Source organism: Plectropomus leopardus, chromosome 10, assembly GCF_026936395.1.
Source record: "Plectropomus leopardus strain MGB_pleo_1.0 chromosome 10, ASM2693639v1, whole genome shotgun sequence".
In the NCBI taxonomy this organism is placed as follows: Eukaryota; Metazoa; Chordata; class Actinopteri; order Perciformes; family Serranidae; genus Plectropomus; species Plectropomus leopardus.
The window spans coordinates 5,943,357-5,963,531 of record NC_142185.1 but is presented as its reverse complement, the minus strand read 5'-3'; the positions used below and the strand labels follow the sequence as shown (position 1 = coordinate 5,963,531).

General features: G+C 38.8%; 1 protein-coding gene and 1 long non-coding RNA gene across 4 annotated transcripts in view; one reads left to right on the top strand and one right to left on the bottom strand.

The window, feature by feature from the left end:
• Positions 1-9,298: 9,298 nt before the first annotated feature.
• The window catches only part of LOC121949025 (nck-associated protein 5-like), a 90,776-nt gene continuing 79,899 nt past the window's right edge, over positions 9,299-20,175 (bottom strand). For all 3 annotated transcript variants that reach the window (XM_042494610.2, XM_088082925.1, XM_042494611.2), the window contains 2 exons: positions 17,565-17,660; positions 9,299-14,945 (listed from right to left, as the gene is read on the bottom strand). In XM_042494610.2, the coding sequence (XP_042350544.2) occupies positions 14,944-14,945; positions 17,565-17,660 (98 nt within the window). In that variant the 3' untranslated portion in view covers positions 9,299-14,943. The remainder of the gene's footprint in view (positions 14,946-17,564; positions 17,661-20,175) is intronic.
• The window catches only part of LOC148188467 (uncharacterized), an 86,900-nt gene continuing 85,622 nt past the window's right edge, over positions 18,898-20,175 (top strand). The window contains exon 1 of the long non-coding RNA XR_015777603.1: positions 18,898-19,503. This is a non-coding gene — a long non-coding RNA (uncharacterized LOC148188467). The remainder of the gene's footprint in view (positions 19,504-20,175) is intronic.

Genomic DNA, 20,175 nt, shown 5'->3' with positions numbered 1-20,175 from the left:
ATTACACAGCACAAGGTTATGTTTAGGCAACAAAAGCACATTGCAACAAATGCTGGGACGTCAACACACACACATGCTGGCATGGGGGGTTAGGATTAAGCCAAAAAGTCATGCTGGGTTAGAATTAAGGGACAGAGGCACATGATAATGTGAAGAAAAAAAAACATCACATTCAGATGGGACATGAACACTGGACTCCTGCATGGAAGTCTAGGGTATTTTGGACCCATCCCCTGCCCTAGAGGTACTCTTATATTATATCGTTACCAGCTGTGTTTCAACTTTACACCATCTTGCAGCGTTTTATTGACATGCCACTCGTTCCATCTGGTCATGTACTCAAGTGACGCCACTTGTGTTCATATCATGTTGACATGGCAGGTGCCATCCTCTGGTGTGTAATAACACTGTGACCGGTTCAGTTCTGTTTCATGCGCACATAAAAAGTACCTTTAGGTGTCATGCTTCTACGCCAAAAGCGCTGACAAAGTGGCTCTATTTTTTGAGTTCAGAATGAGAGCGGGCTGCCATGGCCGAAAGCATTATGTTTTTGGGTTGTCCCTTTTCTGTCCGTCTGCACACCGTCCTATTCTCATAAATGCAATGTCTCAAGAACACTTCGAGGAATTTTGTTCAAATTTGGCACAAAAGTCCACTTGTACTCAACAATAAATTGATTAGAATTAGTGGTTGAAAAGTTAAAGGTCAAGGTCACTGTGACCTCGCAAAACATGTTTTTGTCCATAACTGATGAATTAATATGCTAAATTCCCAAATTTCTAATCATCTTGAAACTGTGCTGATTGTTAAGATCTTCTGTACTGCCAGGGTGAAGATGTGTGTGAAGCATCCATGTTTCCACAGACATGGATGTAAACTGTAACTGAAGATTGCTTGGTGCATGGAGGCATACAGCCCAGATGTGGTAACTCTAGTTTTGCATTCATCGTGAGACACAGAGGTGCTCCCAAAGGTTAATTAACAGTACTGGTTTTAAACTCAAACCATAACAATGTTAATGAATGCTATTGTGACGGAGAGTTAAGATCAGAGCAGTGATGGTTATGTTTATGTAACTTATGTACTGTATATGAGCAGAGCTTCATGATGAACAATAAATGTATTACACAGTACAACCTTTATCTGATCAGATAAACCCCAAACGAAACAATGGATCTGTTTTCCAGTAAATGGCACACTAAAACAAATTAACAGGATAAAGCTGATGTGATTCTATATTTTCCTCAACAAATCCCAAGGACACATTCAACATAAGTTTGTTGACTATAAAAAAAAATAGAATATCACCAGCATTATCTTTTAAATCCAGCCCAGTATCCCTTAGAATTCCTCTATATTAGTCAGTTTTGCCCCTCACTGATTTAAATTTTGTACTGACGCAGGAAGTAGTGTGATCAAGGCAGGAAGTTAAGGGTGTGAAGGTTGAAGTGAGTTAGGCCGTGTTCAGACGAGAATGGCCCTACTAAAAACGGAAAAGTAAGAAAACCTGAAAACTGCAAAGCAACCCAAAATAGGAAGACATTTATCAAAAAGATGCTATAAGAGAATCTGACAAAATAAATGAATAAATAAAATGAGTCAAAAACAAAGAAGTGTTTCAGAGATGGAGAGAAAATGTTTCTAATTGATGTGCAGCCAGATCAGCAGAAACTTTCTGTTGCTGCCATTACACAACTGAGACCCGATGTAAGCGCTGGCCACCAGCCCGCTGTGACACCTGGCACTAGTGTTTCTTTGCGGGACAGGCCATCAACCGCAGGTCTGTCTCCTGGGCTGCTGCCTGCTCTCCTCCCAGGAAAGTAGTCCATAGTGGTGAGGGCTAGCCACCCCATGGTCTATGGACCATGGGGTGGCTAGCTGGCTAATTAATGTCTCATTTGTGGTCTGATAAACAGAGAGTGAGTGCTGCAAGGAGTGGCTGAGCGAATGCTCTGTGTGAAACTGTACATTGACAAAAAATATTAAATAAATCAGTGTATGGGAAACACTGTGTTACTGTATGAAGTGAATACACAATGGTCATCTGGTGGGAGGGGCTTAGGACAAAGAAGGGAGAGCTGCAGCAGAAGGATTTTTTTTGTTGTTGTCTTTTCCAGATTTCTGCCTTCCCATTTTGAAGGGCAACTTAATGACATCACTCTTCACGCATGATGTGTACGAAAGAACCTTTCAGCCTCAAAGACAAGACTTTACGTGAGCAACCTGTTTATAGTGTGAATAGTAACATTCCTCCATCTTTTTCGAAATGTAATTTTGTTTGGCACCAGCAGTTTATTCCTGTGAAACATGGCCATAGGGGAAGACACTTGATATTTATTTGGACATTTTAATGTCTTTCTTTGTTAACGAAATCACACGTCACAAGTGAAAGCACTTTTTAAAAAATTTTATTTAACTAATTGATTCTCTCTTCAACTGGGACCTAATTGATCAAAGTGCGAATTTGATTTTGATTTAAAATATTCTTCACATAATAGAGATAGCTGTCTTAATTAAAAACCCAATGGGAATGGACAACCATGATGTTTTCTGTCCCCTGCTTTTTTCCTTTCTTCTTCCTCCTCCTCCTCCTCTTCCTCTTCTTTATTGATTTATTTGGTTATTGTATTAATGTACTCTTTAAATGTGTATCTATCCTTGTGTGCTTTCACTTTTTTTACTTGCTAACTTGTCTTTTGGCTTGCACAATTATTTATTAACTTTAAAGACTTGATTTTGTTGTGATTTATTATTGCCAAAACAGGCTTGAAGTAAAGCTATACATCTTCTCCAGTAACGTGATTTTTCTGATTGGACAAAAGTTAAGTTCAGCTGGTTTTTTTTTTGTGTGTATGATTTATTTATGAAGTTTTCGACACAAGAAGCATACATACAATACAAAAACCTTCGTATGAATATGTATAATTAACTAAGAGGAGGTCTCTGGATGTAGGCAAAAGAACAAATTATACAAAGACAAGAAAAAATAAATCAGCAACAAAAACAAAGGGAAAAGAAAAAATAAAATAAAATAAAAATAAAGTAGTAGTTTAGTAGTTTGGACAGCATTCAGCTGAAGGGAACTGACATATTCTAAGAAAGGTAGCCAGATTTTAGAAAATTTTATGTTGGAGCCATAAAATTTTTTTCTAATTTCATAAATGACAATGTGAGAAATGCTACAAGTTCAACAAAATAGGATGGCAAAGAAAGGTCAGTGGGTAGGACACCGAAAAGGCCAACTAAGGGTGAGGGGTGAATGTTGGCAGATATAATGGACGAAAGAGAGTTGAAAACAGATTTCCAAAATGAAGACAGGGCTGGACATGTCCAAAACATGTGGGTTAGATTAGCTGGGCCCAGATGACATTTATCACAGTTTGAATTGGTGCCAGGATAGATGCGGGCTAGTTTAATTTTAGACCAGTGGACCCTGTGAACTACCTTAGACTGCAAAACCCTGTGACGCGCACAAATGGATGATGTGTGGATCCTATTCAAAATTGACTGCCAGACCTCAGTATCTATCTCAATATTAAGGTCGCTGGACCAAGTACTACGTAGACTGTCAGAGTCTGAAGGTAGGCACGTGAGAAAAATGTTGTACAACTTGGTAATGGTACCTTTGAGATGGGGATTAATATTAAATATTCCATCAACCGAGGGAGAAGGAGGCATAGTAGGAAAACCAGGGAAATGTTTACGAGTAAAATCTTGGACTGGGTGTCTGTGGGTCTTTGGCAAATTAAAGGCATGAATTAACTGATCGAAAGATGCAAAGGTTCCATCAATATAAGTTCAGCTTTTGACTTCTGCATGACAGCTTTTACAGTCCTGTGGTCTTAATGGGAGCAAACAGGTTGATTTAAGTTTAATCGTGGGACCTTGAACAGCTGCTTTTCATCAACAAATCATATACCAAAACTAAAAACATGTGCCTGAGGAAAATAGAGCAGGCAATGAAATGCATCGTAAGTTAGAGGTAAACAGAGAGGCACACTGCTCTACGATCCAGCGTGTGGTGGCACGGCACAAAAATCTGCCACAAAAGGCTCGGCGATAAGGCTCTGTGAAGTGAAGCACTTCTCAAAAATTAATAACACTGTCTGCAACACTTGGGGGGTAAAAAACAGTTGGATGCTCTTTCACAAGTTCAAAAGATGGATTAGTCTCCTCAGTGCTGTATGCCGTGGACTAATATTTCATACAGGACTGAAACCTGGCTGAACTCTTTCTGCTTCATGACTGTGGTCCTTAGCACTGAGCCCGACACCATATCAACCTGTTCTTTCCACACCGCAAACTCATTTATACTGAGCATGCCTCACCACACCTCCCAGCACACTGCTGCATGAACAGGAAGATCATTTCAGGGCAAAAAAACTAAAATGAGGGCGAACAGCTGAGGGTCACAATCTGCTTTGTGCTTTGTTTAGCCCTTTGAAACCTAGAGCAACATCACTTTTCTTGTGTTACCTATTGATGCTTTTCACAAGTATTTAAACCTTTGAACCTTGAGTGAATTGGTGCAATTTTTTCAGATGTATAGGGAAAAAGAGGATGAGCAACTTTGTTAACAGATTGCAAGAAATTTGTAATAAAATTTCTAATAATTTAGAAAATTCTTTTTTAAGAGCTAGGGAAAACTGCATAGAGAAAAAACAATTACATATTTATAACTATGTTTTAAAAATAATTAATTTTCAGGTTATATTCTTGTATTTTTTGAATACAAAAGAATTTAGAATAAAATTTGGGGGTAATTTCTTCCATGTTTTTTTTTTTGTTTTTTTTTAATAAAGAAATCAAGCCCATTTGCTCGGGTTTGAAAGGGTTTACCATTCAAGGGGAGCAATTCTTTGTGTGTTTTAGTCCCCCAACACCAAAGTGGATGAAACAGTGTGTTAGGCTGTGGAGAAGCTGTTTGTGATTTACCGTGCTAATCAGCTTAATTGGAACTCAGATAATTACACATTAAAACACACTTAAATGTTATGAATCCGTGCTTTGGTAGAACTTTAAATTAGCTAACGGTCATATACATTAAATTTTAGACAATAAGAAGATTTACAATATCAAACAGGACACTTTCTACTCTGAAATGATACGTCTAGGAAGACAATTAAAGTGAAACCTTGCCGCTATGAAAGTAAAAAGAGATAATGGGCAGCCATTGAAGCTGTCAGATTAAAAGATGGTTCCGTATTTTAGGAGAAAAATGTTCCAATTGACTGGTTAAAATTCATAATATGAGAGTTTTACTTTAGTTTGTATGCATTAGAATGACGCTCACTCTCAGTCAGGCATCAGCATTGAGAGCAACACTGTGTGCAGGAAAGTTGGGCTAAATGTGCACCAGCTGTACTTTCTCTCTATGGCAGAGTGTCATAACATGACTGATGGCACACTGGGAGGCATTATGCATAGAGCTTTCTATAACAGCAACACTAATCAAGGATGACTGACCATCAGATCAGAAAAAAGGCCTACTGCATGCACAATGTGTCCGGCATCTTAAAGTGAAAGGACAGCTTTTTGAACAAAATGTCCAAAATGAAGTCAGTTTATAAGTAAAATATCAGACTTTTTTGTCTTTGGAAAAAGATCATAATGCATGCCTTGTTATTAAATTGGTGTCTATAAATCAAAAGAAAGTCATTATGTCAAAGACAGTAAGACTCAGCAACTTAAAGCATTTACTCTGAAAGCTCCAACTACACAAGGTTACAGGAACCTTGATACTTCCAGAGAGGCTGTTTGCTTATCTGATATGCTGTTAAGAACAATATTTAAAGAACCTCCCACTTTTAGCTTGAGTGCCTCTTCCCTGGAATGCAAAGTCTCAAAGACTGGCAGAGCTGGGAGGGGGGCCAAGACAAGCCTAATTACCCAGTGGTGCCCCCTCTTGATCCACAGCACCTTCCTGTCCTGTGTACACACACATAAAATAGTAAGTTGGGGGCACCTGGTGGCTCAGTGGATAGAGTGGCGCCCCATTTGCAGAGGATGTGTCTTTGCTGCAGCGGCTGCAGGTTGAGTCCGGCCTCGGCCTTTTGCTGCATGTCCCCCTCTCTCTCTCTACCCATTTCACGCTCACACTGTCCTGTCGAAAGGCAATAAAAGCCCCAAAAAAATTATCTTTAAAAAAAAAAAAAAAAAGTAAGTTGGTGAGAAGGCAGTGATAGGGCGGTGACAGGGGACTCACTTGATGATATAGACAGGGTTCTGCTACCAGGATCAGCCAATAGCAGAATTAAATTAGCCTGGTTTCAACCTTTAGAGGGCATTCACTATGCATGTTTATTACAATATAAAGAAATGTAATAGTTGTCATTTGAATCAGTCAACAACACTACTAAAAACCCACATATATTGCTTTTTTTTAACTTAAAAATGTGGTTAGGGGGTGGTTAGGGGACATGACCCCCCTCACTTTTCATAATCCTATTTGATTGTTAAGGTTTAGTTTTTCTTTCTAAAACATCCCTAAACATTGTTTTCTGACTGTTGAGCACAACGTAGTTCAGGTGGGAGAAGATCTGAGCGGCCCTCTGTTATAATCCTGCACTCAGAGCAATAATTAATAAGCAACAGGCAAATAATAAGCAATAATTTATGGACTTTTTTTGTCCTCAGGTTGCCTTTACAAGCTAGGCTGACCTACCTCATTTCTGCAGCCAAACTAAAATATCAACATGAGGCATGGGTCATTATGAGATGATCAGGCCAGTTGACACAGTATAAAGAGTGAGAGTCTGTGTACAAAGGAGGTTAGGCTGTATGGATGGGTCTGTCGTTGTTTCATAAGTAGCAATGATGTGTGGAAGATGAAGAAACCTCCGCTGACACTGACTTGGTTGCATAATAATCAATTTATTACAACAAAGTTCAGCATCCACCAGGCACCATGGTCTGCCTGGGAGAGGATTCAGGACCAATGCGAATCTCTCTATCTTACAGCTCATGCAAGTCTCTTATATAGGTACAGGCATCAATACATTTGTCAGTAAACAACTTCTCACCTGCTGTGATCAATCACAAGACCCCACAAATATCTCCTTATTTGGAAGGAGCCTCATTCCATGTTACTTTTAACCTGGGGCCGGTATTTTGTACGCGTGGTGGCTTCAAGGTCTAACCATCCCTAGACCTTTGACCTCGTTGCCTAACCAAAATAGGAACCTAAAGAAACAAAGCATAATACACCACAGGTCAAACGCAGGACTTTCACCTTAGAGACCACTGTTTGTGTCCTGTGTGAAAGCAAAAGTCAACATTTTACCCAAACTGAAACTAAACTAAACTTTCACTACACCAAACAATTTACATTTGTTGCCTGAGACTAAGCAAGTACTTTTGTAGCATAAACCTAACCAAGAGAACCCAAAAAAACTACAATGGAAGTTTAAGCACAGTTGATAATTTAATCATATCTTTTAATTAATAGACCATATATAATAATACCAACCCAATATATAACATTGGGTTCCTCTCTCAGACACCTGCAGAGTTAGACTGATTTACCTTAAATGCATACTTTTTGTATTTTGTTTACCCTTTTTGTTTTAATTTAGCTTGTTTTTGTGCACATGCTCCATATAAAATCTTTTATTTTGAATTCAACTACACAACCCTACATGAGCCATGTATATTATCAGTCAGGTCACAGAGGAGCAAAGGACTGGAGCACACTGATTGATTTGCAGCCTCTTCCTCTGAAGTGTGTTGTCCTTGTTCTGAGAAGCACCTGATTTAGCTGGATGTTCCTGGAAGATTTGCAGGGTTAGCCCCTTTCCACTTTTCAGTCAGACCTACAGTATCTGCTGCTCACATTGAGTTATGTGTTTGGTAGTTAGCCAATTAGCACAATTGCACACGATACTGCTTTTGAGCAAGACACGTACCTTTGAAATTGTTGTTGTCACATTGAAAAAAAAACAAAAAACTAATTTGGCTGAAAATGTAAACAGGGAACCAGCACTGTCTGGTAGCTTGTAGGCACTGGGCTTGTCAGCAGAGTTAAAGGGGGTTATGAGTTATGGGATCAGACTGGACCAGATGGCCTGAGACCTCAAATGCTGAAATATTTCCCAGAGCAGGAGAAATGCTCCTTGGGATGCAGTAATGGAGTTTTATTCCAGCTTCTTTCCTGCCTTTTTTCTGACATTATCTCATATTGATTAGTTTGTATGCATCTATTTTACATTAGCAAAACACATTTTTGAGGAATCATCATTAACATTATCTTTATCAAATATCAGCGCTTTGTGACACCCTTTGGTGTTGTAATGTGATGTCATGTAATGACAAAATGTAGTGGCATAAATCTGTCCCGTGACTGACGGTAGTACATGGAAATCTACATAAATTACTTAATGTTCTACGGTTTCCTGGGTGAACGTCTGGTTTTGTTTGACCCATTCCAACACGTTTTCATCCCAAGTTGTCACTTATTTTTACATTGTGAACTGTCTTCCAATGTGGAGCTCTGGGATGGTGCTACCAATGCCTGGATGTAAACAAAAGCGCATGGTTAGGATTAGGCAACAAAAGCACAGGTGGTTAGATTTAGGAAAACAACATCATGGTTTGGCTCTACACTTATCCAGGGTCAGTTGGAGCCATCCACCATTCCTCCCTCTGTGCCCTATTGTGATCTTTCAGCTCCTTATATTATGTTGTTACTGGCTGTGTTTCAACCTGACTCCATCCAGTGGTGTATCATATTGCCACGACAGGTTCCGTCCAACCTGGCAGTGTATCATACTACCGTGAAAGGTGGCTTTTGGCATTAGTTTTGAATGCCAAAATCACTGACAGAGCAGTAATATTTGACCACTACGGAATGAGAATGGGCTACCCCAATCTCACTTCCCTCCCACCCTACAGACACATTTTATACTATATTAGTTGCTCTCAGCAGCACGTCTTGCCAGGGAAGGGATTACATTTGAGTCAGGTGAAAGTCCAGTGCATCTCATGGTGCCTTTGGCATTGAAATAACATGCTGAGGAGTGTGACAAAGTGGCAGTATTTGACACCCAGGGAATGAAAATGTGCTGCCTCACACCAGTTACTGCAATGCATGGATATCGATTTTTAGAAAAAGCATTCTTCATTCTTGTTTGTTTCTTCATTTGAGTTTTCATCTGACAACTTTGTTTAGCAGCACAGCAGGAGTTTGCTTCCAGTCTGAGAATCCCTGGTCCAGTGCCCATGACATGTTGGTTGGTTTGCAAATTGTTTACAGCCATGTGGATTCAGTCACACACGAAAAAACACAAAGCGACATCCTTCATGTTGTATAAGTATTGAAATAGTTTATTTTTTCTTTCTTCTTTTACATAAAACAGTAATATACAATTCTCAATTGGTACTGCTAAGGTGACTGTCACAAACATCACTGTTATTATTGGGTTCTGAAAGAAAAAAACATTTAGAGGGAGAATTACTGTAATAGTGAGTTACACTATGTGCAATAAATGGTAAATCACACTCATCAGTGCTGAGTACAAAGACAGAGCATTAGAGTAAATGTTAGAAAAATACAATACTCTTGTGAGAGTGAGGCTCGTCATTATGTGAGCCATTTGAAAAACACAGACGCCATGCTCCATCTACCCGTATCAATACAGCCAATCTGTTCCCTGAACGCCTTGTCTCACCTCTGTACGCTACATATTTTGTTTATCAAACCTGTGTGTTGCTCTTGGAATGAACTCCACTTGACAAATATTACTTCCAACATATACATGTAGCAAGTGAGTAAAGATTTAAAGAAGAGGTAAATACAGTAAGATGACATGACTAATGATATTGTGCAACATTACAGTGCTCCACAGTTCTACATCACATTAAAGTGTCAACTGTCTCTAGTGTTTCAAAAAGAATATGGCTATAGTCACCATGACAAGTCTGATATGTAGATTTAGTTGCATTCATTTTCTGTATATGTGATTAGCTCAGTTTGGCAATACGCGTTTTGGCAAATATCTACACATGAAAGGGATTTGACAAAGGTGTGAGGGGGGAACATCGCAAAGCAGCTAAAAACTGTCAAATATGTCGGGATGCATTCAAAACACCAAAACGTTACCATAAAGGACACAGTATACATAATAGAGAGAGAAACTGGTGATATATTATACAGTTAAATGTACAGAAAGACACTGACAAGAGGAAAAATATTGAGTTCAGGTAATAACTTTAAATCATTACAGTGACCTCTGGTGTGTTCACTGGTTGCAATAAAATGATTTCACATTTTAAAGTTGAGGTTTACTTATTGAATCCACAGCATCTATCAGAGACAATTAATGGCATTTTCCCTGAGCTAGCACAACAATGTCCACAATGTGCCTACTAGGTGCTTTATAACTAGGGTTACATGCAAAACACACTGCTTTGTCTTGATGTCATAACTGTGGAAACATGTAAAAAATAAAATACAATGCAGCTCACACATATAAAGAGGTCCATAACAAGATGAGATCTGCACTACTGTGAAATAATTTCAGGTGCAGAAGTCGGATAACTTCAGGATTTTTTAACCTGGACCCTATTTTTCCATGTCTTTTTTGTCTAAGTAACTGATTTGAATAACAAATTTTGAAATGGTCTATTACTGCGAGAGAGGGCAGCAGCCATGCAACATCTGCAATGTAACCAAATGGGGCAATTGTGCACTGTCACTGTAGGTCCATTAAAAGTGGTTGTTTTTTTCTATAGATGGGCTCAGATTGTTATTAAGTTTCTTAAGTGTCCATCTACCTTTCGCTTATTTTGTTTTTGTGCCTTAATCACACTTAAGAAGAAGTCTTATTCTAAAATCTCAGGTGATGTAACTTGTTGCAGGAAGACAAGACTGGATAATGCTTGGACAGTATTATGGTATGACAGTATACCAGAGTATTTAGAAATTTCAAAGGTATGTTTTTGAATATGGTCAAAAATACAGTCGCTCCTCTTTCTATTACACAGCATGCACCACCAGAGGTCAGTCTCTGGTCTCTACTGGTGGAACAAGCAGCTGAGCTGAAAGACACTGTGACACCTAGTGGTGGAGGGAGAAGTTACAGGTCTGTAAACAGCTGGTGGCCCGTAGGCAGCAATAGACTGTGGGGAATACCAGCATGTTTTGTTTTTTTTTTTTTACATCTAACTTGGTGAATTAAGGATTTATTCCAACCAAACCAGATCTGGTTATTTTTGGAACAGTGGATTTACGAACTAGCACTAACAATAGTAATCAAGACTGGGTGAGTTTTATTTTGTTTCTGTCAAGTTTGAATGAAGTGTGTTTTATGATGAGTTAACAAGGAGTTTCATGGCTGGGAGAAGGTTATATTCAAGAGGTGTGTAGCTGTATTTCACACTTACATATACTCTGTAGTATATGTCTCATGAGATTTCAGAACAAGACTACTCCCTGAGTGACAGTTGGACACAAAAAATGGACTGACTGAAGTAAAAGGTAAAGATACACTTCAGACACTTATAATGACAATCTGAGCCTGTATGCAAAAATTAGCCATTAGTGACGGTGCACAATTGCATCATCTGGTTACATCACAGGCATTGTCTGGCTCTCAATAGTAAACCAATATCAGATATTGCTGTCATCAGTCACTTAGACACAAAAGCATGGAAAGATAGGTTATGGGCTGAAAAACACAAAAGTTATCCCCCTGTAAGTGCTGACAGATTATGTCATAGATACGGTGCAGTGCAGATCATGTGTCACATACATTTTCTCATCTTGTGATGAAACTCTTCATATGATGGATATCAGACTTATACATTTCTGTGGTTATAATAAGCCAGAGGGTGGTTGCATGCAAGTTGATTTTAACATAGTGACAATAAAAAAAAAAGTTTCCAACAGGATAGTGCACACTTTAAAGAATCACATTACTCAGTCAGGTATAGAGCTCATGAATGGCAATCAGTAGTTAGTGCTGTACATAAAATGTTTTCAGGATGGAAGTCATAAGTTCATAGTGTTCCATCTGAAAAATAAATGACTGACATATGTATCGCAGCTTCAATATTTATTAGATCTGAAGCAGAATTACATCTTGACATACACTAGTGACCACAGCTGGTGTCATTATGGAGGTCTGGTGGTAAACTTGTGCTTGTGCAAAATTATTTAAATGTTTAAACCTGCATCAGTATGTTTTGAAAATGGAAGAAACCACCATCTCCTGGCTCATTGTTTTGGTTGTACAGGTTGTGCAGTCAGCTAAACCCACTCAGTGCTAACTGATGTTAACCAAATGACACCTTTACGAAGTAGTTAGTTCATGTAGTCAAACAGCGAGCAATCTAAGGAGCCAAAACTCTTTAGAGTTGGTGGAGACTTAAAAAGAGATTAAACAAGTATATTGCACTATGAATATTAAAGTAGTCAGAAAAAATTAAAATGATGTTACTTTGTATCTGCTGGATATGAAAGTAGGTGAAGTGTGCTACATTTGCTATAACATCTTTAAAAGGCGACAGTATGTTGTGGCTGTGTTTAAAATTGCATACAAACATACTATATACTCAATCAGTATGTACTGCATACTGCCTACTAAATTAATGATTAAGTATGCCATCACCAGCAAACTGTTCACACTGAGGCAATTTGTCATCTTGGCATCGTGACTGTATAGTTCACAATGTGATCCTCTTTGATAAAGCTAATAGTTAACCTCTTGTGATACTCTGTGCTGTTATCTCCCAATCTCTCTCTGTCCATTTGCAAACATTCATGTCTCATTGATACATGTTGCAGGTTCCCATGACCCAGGGTTGCGTCTGGATGGTGGACCATTTTTTCCCCATTAAACAGTTTTTTTTGGGGGGGGGGGTTCTCTGTAACCACTGTGAGGGTCCAAGACAGGTGGATGTTGTTTGTTGTAAAGCCTTCTGTTGCAAACAGTGATTTGTGATATTGGGCTAAAATTAAAATGAACTGAACTGAATGTTACCAGTCCGAGCTACTGTTTGAATGAAAATCTAATTTATCATTAAGTTTATCTCAAATGTAAATCAACATTACTTTTCTATTCAATTTAATATGTTTCCAGTATAAGTTTAAGGCAAATTAAAATGATAGCCTTTTCTACAATGTATTATTTGCGCTCCCTTACTTTTCCTCATTACTGTACCTTACCATCACTAATTATTACCATAGGCAATGATTTAAAGCACCTACCTTGCAGTTGAAAAAATTGGACATTCTTAAGAACCATCATGAATTTTGGGGCGGCTGAGAATGCTAATCTAGCTAATTCTTGCTAATCTAGCATGCATCCAGGCATGTCTTGCATTCACCAAATCCCAATATTGTGCAAGCCAGACACAGTACATACTCAAAATGTGTCAACCTCCGTATGAATAGTATGTCAGTAAGCTATTTAAAACACAGCGTCAGTCAGTTATTGTATTTGTTTTGAGCCATAGTAAGTGAACTTAATAGGTTACACCAGGTTACAAAAGCAGATAAAATACTTTGCTCTAACGTCTTTCCATGTGTAGGTTATAGAAGAGTAGACAAATCCTTGATAGTGTCCACATAGTACTGGCAATCCTATCCATATGTTTGCTTTACTGTGATAAGTTTATTTGTGATTACGCTCATTCGTTTCTGCGGCACAGTGGTAGACTGTAGACAACTCATTACATGGTTTTTGAGTTGTAATGTGAGAAATATGTATTTAATGATGGTGGTTGTGAGCTGCGGTAGAGGTTTAATAACTTACAGATATATAGTTAATTTTCTGATTAGTGATTTTTGTTTTGAAGCATTGAGGTTATTGCATTGCCAGAAATGGTCTTCCTATTTTTGTCCTTTTGCCCTTTGTTGTGGTGGACAATTGTGGTCATGTCATTGCAATGTAAAAATGCAGCTGCTGGCCACCAACATTAGCTTTAACCAGGTCTAAATGTGTTAGCTTGTGTCAGCTAAGACGGTGATGATCACAGGTAGCCATGAAAGTATTACAATAGCTAACCTAATATTATACAAACAAACATCTGTGACTCAGTTTTTGTAAAATTGAGGAAAAAAAAAACCCCAAACACATTCTCACTCCAACCTTCTCAAATGCAGAGGCTTGGTCATTGATACTAGGTGTCAAAATGATGCTCTGTGTATCCCTGTAGCGTCAGTTTTGGATGTTCAGGGGACTCGTGTCAGTTTTTGCTTGGTACATGCATACAGTTTCTTTTCAAAATAAACCTCAACTAATGAAGATTTACTTCCTTTTTAGGTTTAGGCAACAAAATGCTTGGTTAGGTTTAGAAAAAAGATCATGGCTTAGTTTTAAAATAAGTTATGAAGTTGATGTATCATGACTTTTTAGTGAGTCTGCATTGACTTTTGGTTCCACATGGGACACAAACAACAGTCTTCTGGGTGAAAGTCCTCTCACCCTTTATTACGTTACTTCTTTAGAGCATCAAATAATGATGCGTCTTGGTGCGATCTCATATGCTCAGAGCCCTTCAGGTGCCTTTGTGAGTCAGTATCAGATGCCGAGGATCACTGACCAAGCATTGGTATTTGACAATTATGGAGTAAGAATGGGTTAAAAAAACAACAGAAAAAAGTATGTCTGTTTACCTCCAGTCCTATGAGACAGCAGAGATGTACATTTAGAAATTCAATCAGCTGCTCACAGCTGATGCCAGTGAGCTGCAGACCACCAACATGGCTGCCAGAAGGTTCATTACTGCACCTCAAAGGCTACTCAGTATCTCAACACTCCACTGAGCACAGGTGGAAGCCAGCAATGCCAAGCTCACTTGTTGTCCAGCTCTAAGCGTTTCATCCTGATACAGAGACACTGTGTCCAGACTGTGGGATTTTGGGATCCTCCATGTGTGTTAGAGTGATAAATTCAACTGATTGCTTGATTCTTTGCTTCAGGTTGACTCAGTTAGTTTGGTAAACTCTGAAATAGAAGAGGCAGAGCAGAGTGAGATCCTGCAGCATTTTGTCATGCAAAAAAACCCCAAAATAAAACATCTGCCATTTCAAGAAAAGTAAGTAAACATATTACCAAAAATGCTTAAATCACATATTACAATGCAATTCCACAATAACCTGCACATACACAACCACGTTTATCCAAAGGAAAGTCAGCAACTCTTTCCACTGACTCCAGAACACCTTAAATTACAGTTTATGGTAATTTCAATAGTAAACTGTTGTTGGAAGGAAATGTAGCATATATCATTTTCAGTCATAAGCAACTGTGGTTTAAATGCAAATAGAAACAGTCAACTTGTGATTTGATTGCATCGGGCAGAGATGATATTTGAAGAAACCTGCTACCCTGCATGTTGATGTGACGTTGCATCACTCTCCCACATAAGTCAGCTGTCTAAATTCACCTGAAACCTAGTTTGACTGATATATGGAGATTGTAACTGTGGGGATGCTGCGGATGTGGTTTAATTTTATATATGGGTATTAAACATTTGTTTTAGTGTATTTATGTGAGTAAAATAGCCATAGTAAAATCATTAGATTTGAAGGGAATGCAGAATCGTTATGTGCATTTTGTGTGTGTGTGTTCTTGTACTTGCTACACAGGGAGGACCAAAACACATTTTTTACCAGAGTGTTTTTTGAACAGAGTGAGGACATTTTTTGAAAGTGACATTTTGGCTGATCCTCATTTCTTCAAAGACCTGTTTGAGGGTTAAGATGTGATTTTAAAGTTCAGGTTAGGGTCAGTGTTGGAAATGAACTTTTTTGCCCACCTGCCACTGCAGCTAGTGGAATCCAAAATATATCAGCTACCTAATTGATAACCATTGTTTTTGTGGTTTGTGAGTGTAGCAGATTTAGCAGCCACTTTTATATTTTATCAGTGTTTGGCTGGTGGCTGGTGCTCATTTCCAGCCCTGGTTGGAGTAACAGCTTTTAGTTGAGATGGTTAAGGTTAGGGTAAGGCCCTGGGTAATGCACTATGATCGTGCATTTGCTGTTTTAACCCCTACCCTCTGGAACAACCTTTGTATTTTTCCACCAGATTTGCTGAGTCCTGCGACTGTTTCAAATGTATACTAAAACCCCACCTTTAGAGGCAAGCCTTCCTATAGCAACTCCATGTGTTATGTTTTTCTTTGTTTGTTTTGGTCCTGTCTGTGCCTCAGTGTACTGTGTTCAACTCAATTCATTCATACATTCACTGATTTATTTTAAGTGTGTGTACATGTGTTTGTGAAGCGCTTTGTAACTGCATGTTTTAAAAAGTGCTTTATAAATAAAGCTTCACTTACTTACTTACTATGTCAGTGAGGGCTCTCACAAAGGTAGAAGTGCAAGCATGTGTGTGTATGTGTGTGTGTGTGTGTGTGTGTGTGTGTGTGTGTGTGTGTATGATGGTGCCTCACATGCTGCTTTAAACCTGTGGCTGGTTTTTAACCCAAAGGCATATCTAACGATCTACCACACACACACACACACACACACACACACACACACCCCCGTTGTAAATGCCAGCGTTAATGTACTGTAGTAAGATGCAAATGATGTTTGTGTTAGTCATGTGTTTAGTTGCCACCATTAAGCTTGCTTTCTGCTCAGTGACGATGGAAATGAGTTTTACAGGAAAGTGTAGCATTTATAGTGCACTTAAAGGCAAATCGCTGTTTTTACAATGTGAAGAAGTGATTGTTGCACATTTCTTCATCTTTACAGCCACCAGCTGGAGTGCCAGATTTTAGATGCAAAGTTTGGATATGTCTGACAAGGTTACTGGAGGCAGATTCCACATTTATCCTGACAAAATAAAACGTTGAACTGCTGAAAATCTTTTCAACTTTAATCACACTGGTCAATATAGCCCTTCAGTGTGCAAAACTGATAATAGTTTTTGAAAAATCTCTAGTTTCTCACTCGTGGAACAAACATGACCCTGTTGAAGTTTAAACAGTCTTTTGGACCCAGTATTTGGTGAGCTTTTAGGGTGTCATTTAGCGAGCTTTTAGGTTGTCATTTGGCAAGCTTTTAGGTTTTCATGTGAATTCAAATACAGTATTCCTTTTTATTTTCCAAGGCCGGAACTCAAAGTTGGCTTGACTTCTTTGATAATCATGGGAAGAAGGGAATGAGCAACTTGAGAAGAAATGATCCAAAAATTTGCAAGAAATTTTTAAATTAAGAAAAATACCTAAAAATGCACAGAAAAAAAAAGAAAAACGGCAAAGGGGAGGTAAAAAACAAAAACAAACGAGGTAATTACCTTTACAAGGTGCTTAAAAATAATAATTCTGTCACATAATTTTTAGTTTTTTAAATATTATAATAAAATGTGTAGTTTGCTTGACATTTTTCCTGGCTGATTTTTTATTTTATTGTATTTGTTTAAAAAAAAAATCTAAATCTACTAATTTCTTGCAGTTTGTAGGACATTTCCTGCCAAGATGCTCATTGCCTTTTTTCAGATTTTTATTTAAAAATAAATAAATACATAAATAAATAAAATAAATAAATAATATAACATGTTTTATTCAGAAGTTTTCTCATATGTGTCTTAAGTTAACCTGTTAATGAGTCTTACAGTTGGCAAGCTGAAGTCTTGTCTGCTCTTTCTGTTGGCTAGGAGTGGCTCTTGTTTTCGACTTGATATAGGTCAACTTCTTTGGTTCCATTCCACCTGAAAAAAAAAAAAGCAGAATGAAACTCATGTCAGAGGTTTTCTCAGCAGTCAGACTTAATTCTGTCAAGAAGAGGAGTCAGGAGAACAGAGTGACACTGACAGTCTGACATCTTCAAAGAGAGCAAGATTATCACTCTGAATTCAAAGTTCCAGGAGATCTGAGTGACACTAAAAGAGCAGCGGCTGACATCTGAGAAGATGACAGATTCCTAATTCTGACCTGAAAGTGACAGTCACCTCACCAAACCGAAACGCTGTGCAATTGAGGCGAGAGTTTATTTCGCCAGATATGGAGTGACAGTTTAGGTTGCTTAAATCAAACAGCCAAAATTATTCACTGTGTGTCAGAAGAAATGTCCCTCAGGAGATCAACATTTAAACATGCATTTCAGTAAATAAAAAAAGAAGACATTCAGCCTGATGCAAGTTTAGCAGCCTGCACTGTCTCGAGTGCAGAAGGGCTTCAGTGTCAGATGGTGCTTTTTCAAACTGACCTGACAACCTAGCAAAACATGTAGAATTGACGGTTTGCTAAGCCGTAAATGGGCACAGCAGGCCTGTCAAACTTGGGTTTCTCTACATCAAAGGAGCGTCCATGTGACTACAGAAAGAGTGATCTACTGGGATCAGGATAATCGTGATGTTTCTGGATCAAAGGTATCCCATTCCTCCTTTTTCTTGGGCTTTTTTCCTTTATTAGTTAGGACATATTATTAAATGGGAAAGGGGGAGAGAGAGGGGATGGACCACCGGTTTGAGTAGCTGCCCCAAGGAGCCTTTGTGCATGTGGTGCCTGCTCTACTGGGCACCACTGTACAAAAAAAGTAAAGGTTAAATCCAGATCAAAACCAAAATTGGATTGCATTGTTTTTTCTTTTTTTCTAATCTTGAACAACCCATTTTTTTTTTAATAATTCATTTTTTTTTCATTTTTTTCAGTCAAACATGAACAAACCGACAGTATTGTTACTGGAACTCAATATCCACAGGCCCCTGGCAGCTAAGCATACTTAGACCCAAAATAGTTATTTAGAAACCACAGCGGTACAAGTAAACACCAAATTAATACAGTGCAGCAGACATATTACGAACAAAAACAGCATGCCCAAGACCTCTCAAAGCTTTCAACTTGTTCAATAATGTTCAATAACGTTCGTTAAAACATACATGGCGACGTGATGGATAAAATTCAACCTATTTATTTTATTGCTATTGACGCAGCCTAGCGCTTGTTATTACGCAACATCAGGTACCTTAGCTGCTGATTGGCTGGGGGGTGGGAGGGGGGCGGGAGATCAACAGGCAAGGTTGTGTGAGAGGAGATTGTCAGGCTGGCCGGTAGTTTTTTTTACCTGGCCTTGCCTTTACCTGGTCTCTCGATGGGGAAGAGAGAGACACTATGGCAGTTCAGTGTGTTAACCGAAAGTTACTGCTATCAAAATATTTGGAGAAACGTGGTGTTGACGCTACAGTGACACAATGTTTGCTACTGTTAGATGAATGTGTTTTCTGTCTGTCAGGGTTTAGCCTGACTTTCCAGCTAAGCTAACAGCCGCGATGCTGTCAAGCTAACTTAGCTCCTGTCTACTATAACACATCCATGGCTCGCGTAGACTTTGGACTACATTAGCTTCCGTGCTAACCTTCAGCTAACACCCTCATGGACACCATCAGCCTAGACGGAGGACGGCAGGAGACCAGACAGCGCACTGGGTGACCAAGCAAAACCCAGCGGCACCTCTGGCGGCAAGGAATGACAGACTTAGTCAAATGCCGCTGAGGCTGGCGAGAGGAGCGGCGCTTCCCGGGGACAGAGAGGAGCTGTAGGAACTTCTGCTGGGTGAGTGACCCTGTTCGCTCTGGGTGGTCTCATTCTGTGGCTAATTTCTTCCGAGTGGCTTTGTTGTTTTCTTTAAAATGGGACCCCACCATTATTTTATTTGAGTAGTATAGCCTATCGTTAAATGCTTGTAAGAGGGCGAATTGAAGGTCTAAAATGTGTTTGAGAGTTCAGTTTCTGTCATTTCTGCTATTGTCACATAAAGTTAATTTGGGGGAAGAGTGAAACCCTAAACTGGTAAATTGTTTGCATAATTTACCCATACCAGTTATTTTGCAGCTAATATATATATATATATATATATACATATATATATAGACAATTGTTAATGTGTGATTTATTGAGAGGGGGTTAAAGGTGCCTTATAAATATGTCTTTCATAAAGTAGACAGGCATGCAGTCAATACACCTCAGAAGTATACAGTACACACAGTGTTACTATCGAGTGTAATATCCCTTTCCCATCACAGTTGGCTCATGCACACAGGCTTTTCAGACAGAGGGAAACACACTAAAAATAGGCTTTAGACTGCTTCCCCATTGTCAGCAGAGCAAAGCTGTGTACATGGCTCTGCAGCAGATGAGTGTGCCTTTTGTGAGTATGTGTGTGCTTTATTTTTGTTTTGGTGTAACTGTGTGATGTCATGGACATGCTGGGGAACAGATAAACAG